We start from the raw sequence: 15,354 nt of genomic DNA, 5'->3' as shown, positions 1-15,354 counted from the left end.
GTCTGAGAAGCTCTTGCTGACTCTCCAGGTGGGGTCAGACCTCTACTGTTCCTCCCTCTGCCCAGCACTGACCACTCTGACCTGTCACTGTTCATTCTGCAGCTACCCCAGGGGAGGGGGGCTCCAGCTAGATAGGCATGAGTCAGACGCATCTCTCTGCCCCCAGTGCCTGGCACAGGGGGTGGCACCAAGCAGGTGATTAGAGAGTGCTTGTGGCCAGAATAAATGAATGAATGAATAAATGAATGGATGAATGAATGAAATCGACCCCTGCCTGTCTCCAGGCTGGCAGACCAGGCATCCAAAGCCTGCTGTTGCCCACCTACCCTCCACCCCAGGTCTGCTGTCATCAGGGTTAACGTGAGGATATGCAGGTGGCTTGGGAGCTTTCACCATCTGCAGAATCACCTATGGGGCCGGTTATCTGACCTGGGCACTTACTGGGTCCCTTGGACCCTCACCTGCCCTTCCCCTGGGCTCTCTCTGAACTAAACACTGCCTTGACCAGGGCTCTGGTGACTTGGATAGAAGATCCAGCCTCTGCCACATAGTCCCCTGCTCTGCTGGGCTGGTCTTGTGGTCAGCAATGAGGAATCTGAGACATTGCCTCCACCAAGCTTCAGTCCTGACCTAGCACCCACCCAGCTTCCCCTCCACAGTGGAAAAAGCCTTTCCCATGTCAGGTTGGGAACTGGAACCCTGCCACAGGCCGCGAGCTGGCTTTCTTGCCACCAATAGGTGCCCTTCCATTCTCTTTTGCACATATTAACCAGAATATGTCCTTACCATTCCTTTCTTCATGTCACTCCTCTGCTCAAGAACCATCAGTGGATCCCACTTGCCCATCAGATAGAATGTGAGCTCTGCAGTAGGAATTCAAGAAGTCCTGTGACCAAACTCCAGCCTCATTCTCTGACTCCGTCCACCATCACTCCAGCCAGGCTAGCCTCCTCCAGGTTCTTGGGACCACATCTTCCTCCTTCTTTCCTATGGAACTTTGCCTGCACCATGCCTTCTGCCTGAGATACCCTTGCCCTTTCGTCTTACCCAGCTAATTCCTGGCTTGCCACCCCACCTTCTCGGGGTCATCTTCCAACCTTTCCAGTCCTTGATAACTTGTTTAAAAACAAAAGGCTAAGCCCTTCTGCACTTTAGAATTACTTGGCTTGGCTTATTCACGTTTCAGACCATCCCAGACCTCTCTGGGGGTATTTTAGGACACTGCGCTTTGAAAACTTCCCAGGAGAGTCTGATGCCACCAGCCCAGCTGGGTCCATTGACCTGCATTTGGGAAGTGCTAATAATACAGTGCTTGGATGCCAACCTCAAGTCTACACTGGCTCCTGATGTCTACACGTTGTGCACATTCCCTTCTTCTCTGCAAATGGTAATGATAATAACTACCGTTTACTGAGGGCTCACCAGTCACACTCTGAGCACTCGATATGCGTGATCTCATCTAATCTTCATATGCGATTAGGTAGATATTATTAACCTCACCTTATTGATAAAGAAATTGAGGACCAGAGTGGGTAAGTCTCTTGGCCAAAGTCACACAGTTTGCCAGGGGAAGCCCAGTCCCAAACTCAGGACTGGTTATGCCAAAGCCAGAGCTCTTCATCCCTGTGCTATGTGGTCTGTGCAACGGGGCCACGAGCCTTCAGGGTGGCCATGTGGTTCAGTTCAATTTGGGTCAGTTCCATCCTCTTCCACCAGCACTATTGTCACTTGCTTTTGCTAAGTCCTGGGGATAGAGAAATGGGTAGGCAGAGGCCCCCGTCCTTGAAGGACATCCCAGTCCAGGTGAGGAGACTAGCACACACACAGTCACGTAAGCAGCGCTGGGACCAGAGCAGTGCACGCCCTTTGGGAAGGACACAGAGGAAAGGGTGGGATGCGGATGGGTTCTGCCCCAGGAGGGAGAGCAAGGCCAGTTCAGGCTCCAGGGAACAGGTGGAATTTGAGCCTTGAGGGATGATAGAGAAGGGGAGGAAGGGCATTAAGCAGATGGAGTCAAGGGTCAAGTTTCCAGCGGCTATGGCACTGGAGGAAGTGGTGGACAAATTGGCTGAAAAGAACCTCAAACTCCAGGCTGAGGAGTCTGGGCTTATCCTGTGGGAAATAGGGAGTCATGGAAGGTGTGAGAGCAGGCGTGTGTCCGCCCTGAGCACCAGCACAGGGAAAGACACAGGTAGATGCTTAGTGCAACCTTGCTACCTGAATTATTGAAGTGTGTCTTTCTCCTGTCCTCACTAGGGTTGGAATCACCTGGGACTACTGGACGAATCCTGCCAGAAGTGGAAGGCCCTACAGCTTCATCGCTTCTCCCCCGTTTAGCCCTTCTCTGGGAGGATGGGCAAATTATTCAACCTCTCAGAGCCTCCATTTCCTCATCTGTAACGTGGGGACGCACGCCAACCTTGCAGATTTTGAGGGTGAAATGAGAAATGTGCAGGTGAGCACAGCATAGTAGGTGATTATGGGTCTTGCTACGTGTGTGGACCAGGTGGCATTGGAGGAAGAGCACAGGCTCCAGGGCCCATGCGGGAATCCCAGCCCGGGCCCTGGGATGCCCACCTCTCAGGGCTGGTGGGAGGGCTCCGTTCAGGGAGCACCTGATACTTAGCAGATGCTCTGTAACTTTGTTTGCTTCTTCGTCTGCCCAGGCACAAGTAATCCTGCTCCTTCTTAGCTCCCTGTCGCTTGCTGTCAGCTCCTCTGCCCCTGAGCGCCTGGCACACCATAGATGTTCTGCACCCTTTGCAAAGAGCTTTCACACGCATCTTCTCCCTGGTGAATCCACTCACCCACTGTAGCATTTATAAGGCGGACAGAGTTAATCCCCACTGTGCAGGTGAGGAACTGAGACCCGGAGAGGGAAGGAAGGACACAGACGCTGTTCAAGCACCTATGATGTGTTGGAAGCATCAACTCATTAGTTCTTCATGACATCCTGAGAGGCAGGTATTATCCTTCCCACTGCATAAATGTTGATGTTGAGGCTCAGAGAGGGGCAGTGACTTGTCCAAGGTCACACAGCAAGGAACTGGCAGAGGCTGAGTGCAAACCCAAGTCTCTCTGACTCCAAAGTCTGGGATTTAGAGCAAACATTTGCAATGTGGAGTCGACGGACCTGTCCCCTAGGGCTGTTGAGAGGACAAAATGGGGTAATCGGTGTGAGGGTGACCAGCACCGTGCTTAAGGACCAGGAGTAGAAGTGGAATCTTGTCTACCTCCCTCTAATCGTATAGAGAACAGGGACAGAAGTTCAGGGAGGGTCACCACATGCCCAAGGTCACAGCAAGCAATCACAGAGCCCACGCTCACTGCCCCCAGGATCACTCTTTCCCAGTAAAGGGCAGGGGCCATCCCTCCCCAGAGAGTGGAAACTTCCCAAAGTCCCTCTGACCTGACGGGAGGGTGGAAAGAACAGGAATTTCTGCCATGGTACACCAATCTGGAGCCTGGGGCTGAGAGCTGGAATCCCAGGGTTTGCCAAGGCCATTCCACCAGGCCCTTTCAGCACCGCCCCTGCCCCCGGGGACCTGCATGAAGAGAGGGGCCATCCCAGGGGCCCATGTTCTTAGAGTACTGAAAGTTGGCAAGGTCAAGGGAACAGAGCACAATGGAGGTGGCAAATCAGAGAGTTGGGATGGTTGGAGCTGAACAGAAGAGCAGCCGCAGACTCTTCTTTTCAAATGAGATCCACAGCACATTCTGCCCCCCAACTGCGCGACCCCATAGTCACCAGCAGGCCCCAGAGGAGCAGGGAGGCTGAGAAAGAAGGGCAGCCTGACAGCCAGGGGCCGGCCCGGCCCTCTCAGCTGGGCCCCGGTGGTCTTCTGATGAAGTTGAACAATTTCACAGAATATCAGCATCAGACAAGGCACTCTGTGACCATGATGGGTCAAGACAAATCCAGACCACCAGTAGCTACGGCTGAGCATAGCAACCAAGAGCATTGTCCAAATGACGTCAGTGACCCCACAACCCTCTCCTGGCTGGAGCATGACTGCTGCTTCTTTGCCATTTGCATCCTTAGCTTGGTCTCCTACATAGGACTGATTAAGATGCCCCACCATGGATTAGCCCTGCTTCCCAACAGCATCCAATCTGGAGCCCACTTCCTCAGACCCTCCCCCAAGTCACCTCACACAAGCCCAAATCCCATATAAGTCCTTTCTCACACCCTCTTACAGAGACGCCTCATAGATCCCATGGGGTTTCTCCCCTCACTGCAATGAGCCACAAACCCAACTATTAACCACAGGCAAGCTCCTGGTGGTCCTCACCTGCAGGGCACCAGCAGATGGATCTCATCAAATCGCCCCCCCCGGCCCCCCACCATCGCCACCACCACCTAACCCTGCAAAAGGCAAAGCCCAGGATCCGTCACCTCCCTCTCACAGGTGAGGAAAGTGAGGTCCAAGCCCAAGGTCACAGAGTAGGGTGAATATGTAGTTTATCGTCCCAAGGGGATACTTTCGAGGGTGAAAGGACGCACTACTGCTAACTAGGCAGGGACAGTGGGCCTAAACCAGGACTTTCCCGGGCAGGCCAGGCGAGTGGTCTCCCAATCAAGCAGCAAGAAAGCAGGGGAGCCGGACGAGGGTCGAAGCCCGGCCCAGCCATCTGTGTCCCTGCGCCCTCCCAGGGACAGGGTTCTCTCCGTGGACGGGCCTGGCAACCAGAGACTCCTGGTTCTCCGCTGAGGTCTGGGGGTGCCCTGCAGTGTGATGTCTGGGCGTGGGCCACACCCAGGTTTCCACGCACACAGCTGTCCCAGCCGGCCACGCCACCGTGTTTGGTGTTGGCTTTCCAGAGAGTTCCCTCAATGATGCCTCGTTTATCCTGCCCAGAGGGGGACTGGGGGTATGGGAGGGGTTCACATAAAAGAATTTGCAGGTGAATGAAGGTGACCACTCTAAACACTGAAAACTTTTTTATTTTAGCCTTTCACACTGGTGTTCTTTCTGATGCGGTCACCCCTTCCCTGCGTGAGTGAGCAGAGAGCAGGAACGGGCCGTGAGCAGGAACATCTGTTACAGCAGAGGCTTTCCTACGGGAGGTAGCAATGACCCAGAAAGGAGAGGGAGGGGGTCCTAGGGGCGTGCCCTTCCCTTGGCCGTGACCCCAACCCTGACCCAGAGGCCCAGCCCAGGTGAAGGCCAGCCCTCTCAGGAGGCCCAGGCTGCAAGCTCTGAATGTGGGGACGTAGGATGAGGTAGTGCCACCATCCCTTTGACGGGGCGCAGAGGGGCTTTGCAGAGATCAGCCTAAGAAAAGCGTCACTCGGTGATGCTACCATACGGTGATATCTCCAGGGGCTGCTCAGGCAGCTGGAGCTATTTGTCCCTGCGCTCGATGGCCCCAACGGTTGCGTGGGTGTCACTCTGCTGCTTCTGGTGTGACAATTTTTAACTCCTCTGTTCCCACCTCAGTTTGTGCTCTGCACTCTGTGCTAACTTACAAGACACCAGGCTCAGTGGACTGGGAGCCCTTCGAGGGTGAGAACTGTCATCAGTTTGTGTCTCTTTCCTCCTAAAGATCCCAGCTTAGTGTCTGGCACACAGTAGATGCTCAGTAAATGCCACCTGAACCAAGTTAGTTAAGTCAGGAGTCTGAGACTCAGGGAAGTGGGGGAGGCAGCATTCCCTGCAAAAGGCTCGTGGGTTCTGGTCACTTCTGTACATGCTCGGTGACCACCAGCTGGGCACAGGAGAGACCGAGGTGAGTAAAGCAAAGGTGCTGACCTTGAGCAGGCAGCCATGCTCCATGATAAATGCACAAGGCCCAGAGATGGCCCAGAGGTGGCACACGGGAGCCAGAACTAACTCGGCCCAGAAGTGGTGACATCAGGAAAAGCTTTCAGAAGAGGGATGTCTGTGCAGAGGTTTGAAGGATGAGCCTGAATTTGCCAGGCAGACAGGGGACAAAGGGCATCCGGGCAGAGGAGACAGCTTGGCAAGGGCATGGGGCAGCAGGGTGAGCGTGGGGTGGGGCTGACCAGGGAGAAAGCTGGGAGGTCAGCAGAGGTCACTCATGGAAGGTGTTGGATCCCAGAGTTACAGGAGCCACAGGAGGGATGCGGGCCGGGGACGTCAGCTCTGAGTGAAGACGAATCACGCCATCCCCCGGCTGCACTAAAAGACGCAACAGGAACGAGAACCCTGAGAGGCCTTCACAGAGGATCGGGGACACGGGGGTAGCACCCAGGAGGGTTCCTGCTCAGAGGCCAGCTCTGGGGGGAGGCAGAAAGGGCTCTTGAGGGCCCTGGCTGCTGCAGATCTTCTCAACTAATCATGTTTTACCTTCAAAGCTTTACAAAAAGTATTAATAATCGGAACAGCAATGGCCCAGTAATGTAGTCATCTCCTCCCTGTGCATTTCTGTGCAGTTCTCAAAATGCTCTCGGGTCCACTGTCTCCTGTGAACCTCCATCTAACCCCATTTTGCAGGTAGTGAAACTGAAGTCCTGTGTGGTCACGTCGGGGTTAGCCCCGGAGCCAGGCTAGAACCCAGGGAGCAGTTCCATGTCAGCCCTGGGCGTCGGGCTCAAAGCCCAGTTCCTTATCTGGAAGGGGGTCCCCAGGGCTGTCGGGAAGCCCGTAGTACAAGTCTTCCTCTTCCTGCTCCGGCTCCTCTGTACCTGCGTCCGAAGCCTCCTCTTCCTCCCGCTTTGCCCTCGGGGGTCTCTGCCAGGAGCTGGGCAGGGCTGCCACCTGTAGCTGCTTCTCTGGAGGCACACCCTCCAACGCTGGGGCATCAATCAGGGCAAAGTCGTGGAAGCGGTCCAGCCGGCACCTGCAAGCCTGGGGCTCCGGGGGTGCAGGCCGGGGCTCCGCCCCCTCAGATGGTACCAGGTTGGGGCTGCTGCCCTCACTGGGGCCCACGTCCAGGTCATCTTGGAAGGAAGCCAAGGGTGCAGGGCCCTGGGGACAGGTCGGGGGGCTGCAGGGGCAAAGGCGGAAAGGGAGAGGGTAGCTCTGAGTCAGACTGCCTGGGTCCAAATCCTAGCCACTAGCTGCAAGGCCCAGGGTAGGTGAGTTCACCTGTCTGGGCCTCAGTTCCCTCCTCTGTAAAATGGGGGAAATAATAGCATTCACTCCTATGTTTATCCCTGAGATTTACAACAGATAATGAACGCAAAGCACTTTGCACAAGGCCTGGCACATAGTAGGTGCTCAAGAAAAGGGCCATTATTATGTTATCCAAACCAGGTCACTCCTCTGCCTCTCCAATCACTTGGAGGTCTCCTCTGGGCCCACGATCCCTGTCACACTGGGTGTCACTTTCTGTTCCCTTGTGTGCCTCCCCCATTGGACGAGGAGCTCCCGCAGGGTAGGGGCTGTCAAGGGCTGGCAGGAAGTAGGTACCCAGTAATGTTGGTGGATGAGTGACCACGTGGATGAATGAGGAACCCAGTTCATGAACAGCTGGGGACAGGGTGGGGCGGGGAGTGACCTGACTGAGGTCACAGAGCACATCAGTGGCAGAGCCTGGATTTGAACTCAGGTCCTCTGGCTCCCTGCCCTGGCCCCTCGTGGTGAGTTTTCGGACAACTCTGAGGTAGGACCGATTATTCCCATGTGGGGAAACTGAGGCTCGGGAAGGTGAGGAACATCCGAAGGTTACACAGCAGAGGAGCTGGGATTTGAACCCAGGCCCATCTAAGCCGAGACCCATGTGTCTGCTACCCCTGCTGCTTCTCAGGGTGTCTCCAGCCTCTCTACTCCCCAGTGTCCGAGCCACCTCTCAGTGGCCACACCCCTCCTCCTTCACCCCAGCGCCCCTGCACTCCATGCACTCACCCGGGCCTGCCCTGACTTGGGTCTCTTTCTCCCTCGTCCTGGTCCGAGCCTCTGTGGATGACCACGGCGGCTTCCAACAAGGCCTGAGGGTCGCGAGGACCACCTTCTCCCCCATCGTTGGCTCCTGGCTGTGGCCGTCCCGGCTTAGGAGCCAGGACGGGGTGGGGGTCTTCGCTGTAGCCCATGACCTTCATCTGCACGTGGCTGAAGTCCGGCAGGCTCTGGTCATAGGCGGCTTCCTCCCACAGCCTGACGTAGGAGGTCCGGGGGCTGGGCGGGGGGCACAGCAGACAGCGGGAGAGAGAACAGGCAGGTGGGCAAAGATTCGATCAACAGATGTCAGTGCTGTCCTCTGGCCCACCTGCTCCAGGCACCGGCTCTCCCCCGACCTCAGAGAAGCCTCTGCGGGTGGTTACTGTACCCAGTTCATTGATGAGGAGGCTGAGGCCCAACAAGTTAAGTTGAGAGGCAGAGCTCAGACCCTCAGTCCAGTGTTCCTTTCACCCGCGTCTCCAAAGTTAACCCCAAGGCTGCGACTGTCAAATGAAGAGCAGTTCGCATTTGCTGGGTTCTAGACGGTGGCCTGAAGCCTTTACATTTATCATCCCATTTATTCTGAACGACACCTTGAAGCAGAATGGTCGTTCCCACTTTTCAGATGAGGACAGAGCAACAGTAAGAACCAGCTACTGAGTGTTCCTTGCGGGGCAGGCTCTATCAGTTAGCTCACCTAACCCTCCCTGTAACTCTGGGAGATACTGGAGGAAGCTGAGGCACAGGCACCTTAGCTGGCTTGCGCAGGTGGCACAGACCTAGGGGGTGGTACTGGGGCTCCAAGCACCACTTTCTCCACTGCTCTCTACAGTCCAGGGCTGGGAGCAGCAGGGAGGAGCCCAGGCTCAGGGTGGCCTGAGCCCCAGCTCTGTTCTAGCAGCTCTCCCTGTGTGACCAGCCCTGAGGCTGGCCCCCACACCCACCCACCCAGGTCTGGTCTGGTGTTGACTCCCTGTGAGGTTTGGGGCTTGTGATTGCACTTCTTGAGCCTCAGTTTCCACATCTGTAAAACGGGCCTGCCAACCCCCACTTCACAGGGTTTCTATGAGGACTGACAGAAGAAATGGGCACAAAATGCCTGACTTGGTCTCTGGTGCTTTGGAAGCACTTCCTACTAATGATGGCAAAGGCTTATAGAGGGCCCGCTATGCCCCAGGCTCTGTTCTTAGTACTTGGCTTATTAAAGTCCACCATCCATATCCCAGGTTCCGCATCGCAGATTCAACCAACCATGGATCTCAAATATTTTTTTTAAAGTTCCAGTAAGTTCCAAATAGCAAAACTTGAATTTGCCACACACTGGCAACTATTCACATAGCATTTACATTGTATTAAATATTATTAGTAACCTAGAGATGATTTAAAGCATATGGGAGGATGTACATAGATTGCAAGCAAATACTAAGCCATTTTATATAAGGGACTTGAGCATCTGCAGATTTTGGTGTACGTGGTGGGAGAGGGTGTCTGGAACTCATCCCCTACAGATACTGAGGGACGGCTGTATTATCTCACTTAGCCCTCCCTGAAGCCTAGGAGGAAGGTACTATTAGTATCCCTATTTCACAGATGGGGCAAAGAGAGGCAGGTTGCTTTCCCAAAGTCACCCAGCCAAAAAGTAGCAGGGCCCCAGGGCTGTGCCTTGGCCATCATTATGCCTCTTGTATGCTAGAGTAGTAGTTGTCACCGCTGTGTGGGATTTAGGGTCACACCTATTTTTGATTTCTGGTCTGCCACTACTTCGCTGTAAGACAGGACAAAAATCCCTGAGCCTCAGTTTCCTCATCTGTGAAATGGTAATAATAACGCTCACCTCATAGAACTGAGAGGTCAAAACAATCCATGATTTCTGATGGTATGTTCTCAGTAAGTGGGAAGGCAAAGCCAGAGCCTGGGGCAGCGGGGGAGACACCGCCCACCCCTCCTGCCCCCCTCTCCTTGGCAGGGGGAAGTCTGGCCTGAGGGGCTCACTGCCCCTCCCCTCCCTCCACTGCCCCACCCCCTCCCCAGAGGGCCCGGCACCCACCTCTTCATCTCAGCAGTGAGCCCGTTTTCCAGCAGGCCCAGCGCCTTCGGTGACAGGATGCCTTGGAAGTCAGAGTCAGCAGGTACAAAGGTGATCTGCAGGGCAAAGGGGAGAAGGCTTCTCTGCAGCTACCCACACACATCCGTGGTCACTGCTCCCCCAGAGCATGGGCCTAACATCTCCACATACCCTAGGAGTGAGGCCTGACAAGGGAGGCCACCCCGTTTGACAGGAGGGTGCCTGCTCAGGGCCCAGCATCTGTGGCTGGCTGGACCTCTGGGCTCCTGCTCCCGCTGGCTCTTCATTCACCCAGCGCTCATTGAGCATCAGCTGTGTGCCAGGCACTCCTCTAGGCACTAGGGGGCAGCAATGAGTGAATGAGACGAACACCCCTGCCCTGGGGGGAGGTTATAGCTTGTCATTTCCAGGGGTCCTCATCCAGTGCCCAGCACATGCCCGACCCGGAGTAGGCCCTTCATCCGCATCTGGTGAGTGAGTGGGAAGCAGTTCATGTGTTTCTTGGCACAGACAGAGGCTGCGGTGGGGAGGACAGAGAAGTGGATGGCTGAGGTTGTGCCTACACTACTGAACTGTTCACTTAAAAATGGTTAAGATGGTAAATTTTATGTTATGTATATTTTACAATTTAAAAAAGTAGGACTAGTAATGCCTGTCTCCTGGATTCCATGAGATAACATATAAGGAGTCCCCCAGCACAGAGCCTGGCACGCAGTAGCTGCTCAGTAAATCATAGTTTGATGCTTCTGAAGATGAAGTTACCTGACTTCTCTGAGTCTTGTTCTCCTCAGCTGAAAATTTGTTCACCAAATATTTGATGAGACCCTATTGTGTTATACCAGGTTCATAAATAGCAGCCCCTTTTCTCCCTTCCCATAGAGTACGGTGAGAGAAAGACATTTGTCTGCACCAGGAAAGAACCCAATCCCTCTGGGGAGAAGGGAATGATAGATGGATGTGTTCTTAGAACTCCTGTGAGGGGTGAGCTTCCCCCAGATGTCTGGAAATGAGGGAGGGGCCTGGGTATCTTCCACACCCACTTAGTATGTCCTGCACTTGCCAGCTGACTCTGTATTTCCTAGAAGCTGCCCCTTCCTCCAGTCATCCTCTTCCTCCTCCTCCTCATCATCATAATCACCACTCTAGCACCACCACCACCACCATCATCACCATCAACATCAGCACCAGCGCCTGCATCACCATCACCATCATCATTATCACTCTACAGCATCATTATCATTGCCACTGTGAAAAGCCTGGAGGAGAAGGAAAGTCCTGAGAATCTTAAAACACAAATTCTTTTAAGAAAGGGTGACAGGCAGAATTGAAGCTGGGGAGGGGAGATCAGATCATAAAGACCCCAGAGCATCAGGCTAAGAAATTCAGCCTTTATCCAGAAGCAATAGGAGCCCTGGAGGAGTTCTCAGCAGGAGAATACATAGCCAGATTTGTGTTCAGGCAGAGTTTTGAGCAGTCCCCAGAGGGAGGGAACAGAGGGATGGAGGGAGGCCCATGGAGAGGACCAATCCATCAACCACCAATCAGGGGCCTGGTCCTGGGCTCCAGCAGAGCAGGCAGGAGTGGGGAGTGGGCGACTTGTAGGCAGAATCAGAAGCCAGACAGGGAGAGGCCCTGCTTTCCCAGACAATCCTTCCCCTTCTCCCAGTTCCCCTGCCCCATCTCAGCTAACGGGCACAGCATCCCTGACGGTCCCACCTGCTAGATTTGCCCCAATTCCTCCTTCCCTCTCAAGCCTGAGGCCCAGCTGACCACCAAATCTGACCAAGTCTACTTCAGAAATTCAATAAAATAAGCTGGATGGGAGTACCAGGGCCACGCCCAGCCACAGCAGGTACTATATGTTTGATGAACTGGAAATGTCTTCTCAGCTCCTACAGCCTTGGGTTCAAGTTCTGCCTTAGTCTAGGAGATGATCATCCTCCCTTGGACCAGAGAAGGAGCCTCCCCCACTGGCCTGGTGGCTCTTGAACCTTCCTCCTCCCAGATGTCAGCCTGATAGCTTCCTTGAGCTGCAAAGCTGCTCACAGCCCTCTCTCATCCCGTCCACTAAAGGGTCAGGTCCAAATTCCTCAGCATGGCATCCAGGTCCCGTGGACCCAAGCCCCATTCCCTCTCCACCTTGCTTCGCTCCCCACACCCAGCAGCCAGGCTGACCCACTTGCCTTGTTCTTTCACCTCATGTCTTTGCTCATGCTGTTCCTTCTGCCTGGAATTTCTTTCCGCATCTTTTCTGCCTGGTGAACTTCTACTTAACCTACAAACCCCAGCTCATCTTCCCTGTGAAGCCCACTCCCTCCCCATCAGGCAGAAAATTGTCTCCTCCATGGGACCCCCAGGGCCCCAAAGACAGGGACAGCTAATTCACATGGGTACTGGCTACCCTTTCCCCTGTATCATAATCGGCTAATTCCATTCCCTTATATTTATATTTTTTTCAATCCAGAAAATTCCCATTCATCAGGCACTGAGGCAGGGGAGGATCTGGCTGGGAGGATGGGCACCAGCATTTGCTGAGGGCTCCGATGGTCCGGGCTCCAATGAGACAATGTGGGAGACTGGGACCCTCGTCTAGCACACCTCCCTGGTTTACGACACACTTCCCTCCCCTCCTTTAGTGTTCCAGCCCTAACAGCCTGCGTCCCTGAAACACACACCCACGTCTGTGCTCACACACCTGCACACACATCCAGAGACCTGCCCAAAGCCACAAACACCTGTCCTGAGAACGCTGCCTTCGCATTGGCTCCAGGCCAGGCGTGATGCCAGGTCCCCCACCTACAAGCCCCCACTGGCTCCTCCACAGGCCCGGGCGAGCCTCTGCCAAGGCCACAGAAGTGGGGCACAGGGAGGGGCATTTGAGTCAGGGCCTGGTGGGCACTGAAACCTGTGCCGTTTCTGACCCGCCATGCGGCCTCCACAGCACATGAACACGTGAATCTATCAACAGTTACTCATTAATACCCAGCAATATTCCCTCCTCCCCCGCCCCCCGCTCCCTCATCCCCACTGCCACCCAGTCACTCTGCCCACCGACCACAGCCAGCTCTGTGAAGGGGGTGAGGGCAGGAAGGACACTCCCCCCACCCCACCCCGGCCATCACCTTGCTGTCCCCCAGGGTCCAGCCTCCTCACCGGGAGGAGGATGACGATGGAGGTGGTGGTGATGTGGGCGGCTCGGGCCCCAGGGCCCTCTTCTCCCGGTGACCTCTGCTTAGGACACTGAACAGAGAGAGGCGAGTTGACTGTAAACTGCTCGGTAAATGACCACAAACCAGCCTGGACCGCCTCAGTGCTGAATGAACGCGCTAATAGCCCGGGGCTTCCCACAGAGGAGACAGGACGGGGAGAGCCGAGCCCAGGCCCCCAGGAGCCTCCTCCCTCCTCCCAAACCCCGGCACAGCCATCCAGGCAAGAGGCGAGGAGGGGGCTGTGTGTGTGAGGCTGCCTGGGGCCTGGAGCCCCGGATGGCAGGACCAGCAAGGCCCTTAAGATTCACGCTCTTTCCCACCCCCTCTTCCTGACTCACATATTCTGCAAATGTGGAAACTGAGGCTCAGAGAGGGAAGGGGCTTGACCAAAGTCTCCCAGGTAGTTAGAGGCAGAGCCCAAGTTAGAATCCATGCTTCTTTCCTTGTCTCCCTAGGTCTATCTGACCAGCTGCTGTGACCTTGGAGAAGTCACTCAACCTCTCTGGGCACTGAAGGATTACAACTCCTGATAGGCCCATTTCACAGGGTTGTTGAGAGGATCACTAACAGTAAGGGTGGCAGCGCTTCACCTAAATATAACACTCTACAGTTTACAAAACTGCCCATCTCTTTTCTGTTCTCCATAATAACTCTGTGAGGCTGGGAGAAATAGGAGCTCGGGGCCTCATTTTGCAGATGAAAGAAACTGAGGCTCAGAAAGATAAAGGTCACACAGAGAGTTTGGAGCAGAGCTAGAACTAGAACTCAAGATTCCCAAACCAGTGCTCTTCCCATCACTAAGTCACATATTAGGCTAGGAGTCCATTAAAACTTCAAAAGATAGAGCTGCCTAACCCATGCCATCAAGGTTACAGCTGACCCACCCAGAGCACTCAGCAGCCCTGGGACACAGGGATCGCCCTCCCAAGGTGGAGGGTTATGTTTTAGGCGACACACATCTGAGCTCTGATCCCAACCCTGACACTTAGGAGCTGTGGGACCTCACTTTCTGAGCCTCGGGCGTCTCTAGTGTAAAATAGAACTTCAAAGGTACCAAAAAGTTCAGGATGAGGACTGAACTGCACCAGGGATGCAGGCGTGCCTGGCAGGCAGCAAGCCCTCATAAACTCTGGTTTCAAGCACCTGGACTGTGTGGTGGGTTTTGCTGCATCTCCCCCATGGTGCCTAGTTCAAGGCTGCAGATCCAGGGGGCTCCTGATCAATCTTTATGATAAGGGATAGATGGATGGATGGATGATGGATGGATGGATGGATGGATGGATGCTCAGGAGAGTGGAGATAAGAAAAGAAGGGGTAAAGGGGAAAGGATAACAAGATGATTGAAAGATGGGGGATTGATGCCTGGAATAGAGGCACAGCCCCAGGCCCTCCTGGGCCCTGGCCCCCAGGCCACCTGTCCCCACTACCACCTACCTTGGGGTAGCACTGGCACATGCTCCAGATGACACCCCCGATCACCATGACACTGCCCACAGCGTAGAAGGTGCCGTAGACCTGGGGCCGGTCGTGGCTCATGAGGAACGTGCCGAGGGCCAGCAGGAAGAGCCCCAGCATGATGAAGCCGATGCGGAAGGTCTTCTCATCAGCCATCGCTGCCTGGCCAGGCCTGGCCTGTGCGCCACCCGCGGAGGGACGCCAATGAACCAGCCAGCCGTCTCCACACGCTCACACCGGAGGAGTGACGCTCCGGGATCGCTGCAGATCAGGGCTTAAGGTAAGAGGGAGGGAGGCTCCCTTCGGGTCCAGCTCAGCCCCTGGGAGCACCAGTTCTCCAGGCTGGAGGAGCTACGCTTGGGTGGCCACGTGCTCCCACCTTCACTCCCTCTCACCTTCCCTCTGGGCCCTCCGGAGTGTGTGGGAATCCGAGTGAGGGAGACATGAGGGAAGGAAGGGGAGGTTCCAGGGGCTGGGCCTCAGCCAAGGCTTTGACATCACCTCATTTACCTGTTTGGGGCCAAGCTGGGCCGACAGGTGGCCCCGCACCGTCCAGCCACGGGAAGCAGATACAGTGCTGCAGCCCAAAGACATCAGAATGCCACTGGAGGACCCCACAGGGTCCCACAGGCTGGCATTTTAGAATCCTGAAGAATTCTAGACTCTCCAAGGTCATGTGCCCCTCTGGCCCCTATTTATTTGACCGTGGCTGCACGCATGGCTCTGTTCTAAACATGTGACGCATATTAACTCATTTAAGGAACCCCGTGAGGCAGGTATT

General features: G+C 55.0%; 1 protein-coding gene across 1 annotated transcript; it reads right to left on the bottom strand.

Moving 5' to 3' along the window:
- Positions 1-4,927: 4,927 nt before the first annotated feature.
- On the bottom strand, positions 4,928-14,967 carry BSND (barttin CLCNK type accessory subunit beta). Its single transcript, XM_007164389.2, has 4 exons — positions 14,553-14,967; positions 9,892-9,986; positions 7,812-8,081; positions 4,928-6,951 (listed from the first exon to the last, which is right to left on the bottom strand). Exons 1-4 carry the CDS (start codon positions 14,727-14,729, stop codon positions 6,537-6,539), a joined length of 957 nt encoding a protein of 318 aa, XP_007164451.2. The 5' UTR covers positions 14,730-14,967; the 3' UTR covers positions 4,928-6,536.
- Between the last annotated feature and the right edge of the window lie 387 nt (positions 14,968-15,354).

Source organism: Balaenoptera acutorostrata, chromosome 1, assembly GCF_949987535.1.
Source record: "Balaenoptera acutorostrata chromosome 1, mBalAcu1.1, whole genome shotgun sequence".
NCBI lineage: Eukaryota > Metazoa > Chordata > Mammalia > Artiodactyla > Balaenopteridae > Balaenoptera > Balaenoptera acutorostrata.
This window is presented reverse-complemented; position numbering and strand designations above follow the sequence as displayed.